The 6,011-nt window shown below is 54.4% G+C and overlaps 1 protein-coding gene across 3 annotated transcripts in view; it reads left to right on the forward strand.

Annotated features, from left to right (window-relative positions):
* Positions 1-5,653, forward strand: part of SMG6 (SMG6 nonsense mediated mRNA decay factor) — a 226,197-nt gene extending 220,544 nt beyond the window's left edge. For all 3 annotated transcript variants that reach the window (XM_037809231.1, XM_037809232.1, XM_037809233.1), the window contains 3 exons: positions 235-446; positions 726-807; positions 3,868-5,653. In XM_037809231.1, coding sequence (XP_037665159.1) covers positions 235-446; positions 726-807; positions 3,868-3,998 — 425 coding nt within the window. In that variant the 3' untranslated portion in view covers positions 3,999-5,653. The remainder of the gene's footprint in view (positions 1-234; positions 447-725; positions 808-3,867) is intronic.
* Positions 5,654-6,011: the final 358 nt, after the last annotated feature.

Raw genomic sequence — 6,011 nt, forward strand, 5'->3', positions numbered from 1 at the left:
GGTCAGGGAAACAGGCAGGAAGGGGAGAGAACACTGTGGAAAGTCTGAGATACTTACTGCCACCCCCTCTTACCCCACCCCACCCCAAGTTCTCCTCCTCCCCTAGTTTTTTCACTGGGGCAGGATGTGGTCTGGGAAGTGGCTGGCTAGAAAAGTGAGTGAACAAAGCGAGGCCTAGGGGAAGGGCAGATGTTATTACTGAAGCTGATACCTTGTGGGGTTCTATCCCATTAGTGATCAATGAGCTGGACGGCCTGGCCAAGGGACAGGAGACAGACCACCGGGCTGGAGGCTACGCCCGTGTGGTACAAGAAAAAGCCCGGAAGTCCATCGAGTTCCTCGAGCGGCGTTTCGAGAGTCGGGACTCTTGCCTGCGCGCCCTGACCAGCCGTGGCAATGAACTCGAGTCTATCGCCTTCCGCAGTGAAGATATCACTGGCCAGCTGGTGAGACCCCCATCAGGAGGGGGTGCCCATAGCCAGCCTTCAGAACAGAGTTTTTAGGAGGGAAGTTCAGCCAAGGCAGCCAAGGAGCAGTAGGAGAAGTTCCTTGTCCCCCAGCTCACACTTGGCACAAGTCAGGCCGGGCCAAGCAGGGCCAGGGCAGGTGTGGGTGGAACTCTGGGATGTGGCCCCCTCCAGGACCCAGAGACAGAATATGCTTCTGCCCCCTTCCCATGGCGCCCCCTCCTGTCCAGTGGCACTTCTCACACTGTCTCCCTCCAGGGTAACAACGATGACCTGATCCTCTCCTGCTGCCTCCACTACTGCAAAGACAAGGCTAAGGACTTCATGCCTACCAACAAAGGTATGACTTGCAGCTCTCCCAGGCAGAGTCAGCTGTCTCAGTATCACCCATCCACCTCAGACCTAGAGAAGGATCCCTCCGCTAACATGGGACCAAGCCCGAGGCCAGCCCAGTTTCCTGCCCTCCTGGAGGTCAGACCTTCCTGTTATAACTACCCCACCCCACCCCCAGGGAATGTCAGGTAGACCCTGGGCCAACTAGGGATGAGCCTAGCCCAGGAAGCCAGACTCTAGGCAGTGAGCTTTTCCACACAGCATGCATCCATTTCCTTTCTTGGGTCCTCAGTGAGTTCTCTCTGACAGCAAGAATTTCTTTATGATTCAGTGTAGCTTGTTCTGGCTGTGGTTGCCTGGGCCCAGCACTCTGCAGCACCTCTAAGGCGGACAGTCCCCAGTGGTCCCTGGGCACACCTCCCCTTTCTTGGCCATGCTTGCCTTCCTACTCCTTTCAGTTTGCCCCTGAATGTTTACCTAATACCAGGCCTGGGGCAGAGGTATTTCCCCAGTAAATAGTGGGTACTGACTTCCTGGTCTGTACAGTCGGGAGATGTGGCACTTTGCTGGCTCCTAGAGTTGGAGGCAGGTGAGAGCTTGAGGACTGAGCTCTCAGCTCGGTTTTCAAGACCTGCTTCTGGTTGAGCAATATCAGCTCCACCCCAGAGCTCTGTTCCAAGTGCCTGACCAGCTCATCTTCAGCCCCAAACTTTCCTTCCTACAGGATCACTGAAGCTCAGGTGTTTTCTGCTCTTGGCTCCCAAGATTCTGGCATTTCTAGCATTTCTTCTTTTGAAAGGAATTCCTAGGATACTCTACTTCAGTGTCATCTGCAGAGCTGATAATTTTCACTATTTGGCTCCTGTCTACATATACATATTCTCTTGTCATTTTATTGCTCTATCTTTCTGGTTGCCCATCACTCTTTTCTGTTCATTCTCCTAGCCCTGGCTTTCAGACTGCTCTGGGGATTGTCTTCTCTCCTGCCCTCATTAGCATAGCCCTGCCTAAATCTCCATACCAGGGGCTGGAAATGAGGGGCACTGCCACGTGGCTGGCATGTACTGCCCCTTCGGGCCAGGATCTCAGGCATTCAAGTAGTAAAAAGAGAGCCTGGCTGAGCCAAACGTCTGCTTGTGCTCTGCCCCTGGCAGCTTCCTAGAGAAGAACCTTCTGAGGGAGAGGTGGGCAGGATTGCCACACGGCCTTGCTGGGAAGTCCGGTTCAGATCCTGCTGGGGCCCCACCCCAGCCTCAGAGCTGTTTCTTTCTTAGCAGAGGCTCATTTTGGCTTTGGCCCTACTAGGCCTCCCACCCCACCCCCACTTCACCCAAAAGAGCCTACAGGAACCTATTGCCATCCTGGGGGCCACCCCTATCAGAATTACATCAGCAACGGCTGGTGTAATCAAACCCCATTTGTCAGTGTGAATTCTTAGCAGATTAACTTGTCAGATTCACAGAGAAACCGTCACCAAATGTTTATGTGTAAACGATGTTGAATTTTAAAATCATGTAGATTATGGCGGATGGGGCCTGACAAGATGACAGTCTCTGGTTTCTAACAAAGTGAAGTTACCAGAGTCAAAACAGAGGATGTTTATTGTTAAAAATGGCTAAAAGTATCCACAGAAACCCCTGCAGACCCCTGCCAGCAACACCGGGCCTTGGTTGGCTGACCTAAGGCCTGGGCCTCTCCTGGTCTGAGTCCCAGGGCAGGAACAGTGGGTATCGCACAAGACTCAGGCAGCCCGCTGGGAGCCCCCGTAGCACCGCACATCACCCCCACACCCCCAGGCCCAGGCAGTCAAGTGGTTTCAGAGCACCCTCCTTACCCTTGGCTGCCTTCTCTCCCTCTCACCCACCACAGCCCTTGCCTCCCATCCCACCCACCTTCCATCTCTCCCCCTTCCCTTAACCACCATCACACCCCATGAACCTCTCCTCCCTCTTCCCCCAAACTCCTCCCCAGGCTGACAGCCAGTTCTCAGCCTCCCTGCCTGGAGCTGGCAAGCCTGAAACCACTCAGGTCAGACATGGATATTTGCAGTCCCCCGGCCCCGCCAGCCCACGCAGGCAGTGAGCCCCACAGGGTGCTTCCTGTGCTTCCCTGACTGCCCAACCTCGACCTCCATCAGGAAACACCCAGCCTGAGCTGAGGAGCCAGCTGGAGCCGGAGGGGCTCGCCAGGGGTGGGGTATCACTGGGAGTGCTCGGCCCCTGTTTAATGCCTCCTAGTGCATTCAAGGGCTCGGGTGGCAAAAGAGCTAGTTCTAGAAGTCATCGACTAACAAGAAGGAAGGATATCTGTTTGCATGACATAGAAGGATCTTTAAAATATATCAAGTTTAAATATCAAATTAAGTATGGTATGATCCCAATATTGTAAGGAAGAAAAGTTTATACATACAAGACAGGTACTTGTAAACGTGCATAAAGAAATCTGAGAGGAGGTGCTTACCCCTGGGGAGCAAGACTGAGACACACTGAGAGTATTAAGGATAATCCTTACTTCACTTCCTTTTTTACTTTTCTGTACTCAGAGATTTCCACATATACATGGGTTGTATTTATTTAATAGAGGACATCACTGGGCCATAGTTTCAGAGCCACCTCGGCACAGCCCTGCCAGGAACCCCTCTCCTCCTTTCCTCAGAGCTCCAAGAGTGAACCCCTCTCCCCACACTTTGGTTTCCTACCTTGTGCTGCCTAAAGCATCAAACTGCTGGCTATGGTGGGAAAGTATATGCAACATCCAGCCATGCAATCAGGACCAGAAGGAAAAGGGCTTCCCCTCAGTTCAGAGGCCTGGGAGGCAGGTCTGTGGGAGCCAGGGAGGACTTGGGCTGCCCTCTGGGCACTGTGCAGGAAGGAGAAGCCCAGCCCCTGCCCAGCCAGTAGGGGAGGGCATGGGGAGGGTGAGGGAAAGGACATGTGGAAGGGCCACGGAGTGGCTGGCCTTGGCCCCCAGGCACCAGGACCGCCTGTCCCTACAGTGAGGAATAGAGGCAGCCAGAGCCTCTGCCTCCTGCCCTAAGTGACATCCTCCCACTCTTCTGTGCCAACAGAGGAGCCAATTCGGCTACTGCGGGAGGTGGTACTGTTGACGGATGACCGGAACCTGCGTGTGAAGGCTCTGACGAGAAATGTGCCTGTGCGGGACATCCCTGCCTTCCTCACATGGGCCCAGGTGGGCTGAGGGGGCCACACCGGGGCCTGCCCCCACGGAACCGTTCCTGAGAGGCCACCAGATGCCCAGTGTACCACGGAAGGTGCCCACGTGCCTGAGCCACCAATCCACCCAGACAATAAACCATCCTCTTCCAACCCACACAGTGGCCGTACTGGGGGGGAGCCGCTCATCACAGAGCCCCTCCCAAGGGTCAGGCAGAAGCTGCTGGGACCCTCCTGGGCTGCCAGGATTTAGCAGGGAGGAAGCTGGCTGCAGTGACAGGAGGTAGGCAAGCCAGGTGGGCTGCCCTGCTCTTAGCCTTTCTGCCTCCCCCCGTCTGATTCCAGGGCTGGAGGGAAGGCCTTCTTGCCCCAGGGACTCAGCCACTTTCTCAGGTGGAGAGGGGACAGGGAGGTTAGAGTTTCCATCAGATGCAGGTGAAATCAGGGGTCCTTGTAGTCTTCTCCAGAACCCCTACTCTGGACCTGTGTCCAGCAGGCTTTGGTTGTCCCTGAAGCGTGTGCTCAGGGTGTCTCGCTATCTCCCTGGGACCCAGATTCCCCCATGACCCTCACTGGGTTCTGGGCTCCATGTCCCTCACAGCAGCGTTAGGTCCCCAACCCCCACAGCATGCACCCCCCCCCCCATCCTGCTGCTCTTCTTCCTGTCCTTATCAATCTGAGTCCATTGCACTTTGCCACTTAGTTTCCCCCTGGATGGTCATGGGTCTAGAGGGAAGGAACATCTGGTCTCAGGCCCATGCTTCCTGGGTGGTCTTTATCTGCATCTTCTCCATCATTGGCCTTCCTTTTGTTCTAATTCTCTTCACTTTCCTCAGATTCTTCTCAGTTCTCCCACCCTAAATCATTCCCTCACCCCTTCCTTCCCTTTCTCATTGATACCTTTCACCTCCCTGGTCCCCTCAATTTCCTTGCCTCAGTTTCTGTTTCCAAAGGTTCTCACTCTGAATTGTCCTCCTACAGTTCCTGTGACAGGAAATTAATAAACCTTTTCTCCCCCAGGCCTTCCTCCCCAGACCCTTGTGCTCTGAGAAACTTCCACACTTGCGCAGCCCAGCCTAAGGGCAGGGTATGCCAGTGTCTGGAAGGAATATTGCCTTAGCCTCGAGTTTTCTCCTTGTTTCTAGCTTTGCTCTCAGTATCCCAGAAGAATTGACACAGAGGCCATTTGGCCTTTGAGTTTGTTGTTGTCCCTTTATCCGGCACCCATATTCCAAGCCTCTCTCAGGAGGCTTCCTACTGGTAGAGTTCTCCAAATCCAGGAGCAAGGCTGAGGGGTACTTAGGGGAAGAGAGGGTTTCAGGGAGGAGCCAGGAATACATTTTGATAGGACCTTTGGGTGCATCTCCCCAGAGCCCACTGTCTGACTGTACAGCCTACCCAGAGGATAGGAGTAAGGCTGTGTCCTCTGAAAAGCCCAAGATTATGCCAGAAGGAGGGGGGACTGTGCAGGAGAGCCAAGGCCAACGGTTTGGAGGTAAAAGTCCCCCAGGGCCTCAGAAGACTGGGTTCTTCAGGGTACAGGGAGCTCCCTGCCTCTCCTTTGAGAGCCCCTCCCCTGGATGAAGGTCGATGACTGGGTGGGTGAGGGACCCGTCTCCTTTCTGTTGGTTTGCAGCACTGGTTTTGTTTCCTTAATAAATTTTTAGTTATGAAAATATACTTGTTCTCTTGGCTGATCTGGCTCTGGGATTGGGGAAGGCGAACGTCCAGGCTTCTGCACTTCTGTGAGAGCAGCCCTTTTGGGCCCTCCATCCACCCTGATGCATCCCTCCCAGGACCTTGTGCATGGGCCAGAAGAGAGCTGCTAGGTCTGTGGTCCTTGGTTACTGCTTTATTGCTGTTTGGTTCGAGTATAGAAAATGGAAGCGGCTCTTGAAAGAGCCTGTGTACAAGGTAGGAAATATACAAACGCGAAGGAGGGAGCTAAAGAGACCGCGTTCCGGCCCAGCCCAGCCTGGGCTCCGGATGGGGGCTGCCCGGGGTGCATGCAATAAATATGATCCGGGGGCCCCAGGGA

This window comes from Choloepus didactylus, chromosome 18 (genome assembly GCF_015220235.1).
Source record: "Choloepus didactylus isolate mChoDid1 chromosome 18, mChoDid1.pri, whole genome shotgun sequence".
Lineage (NCBI taxonomy): Eukaryota > Metazoa > Chordata > Mammalia > Pilosa > Megalonychidae > Choloepus > Choloepus didactylus.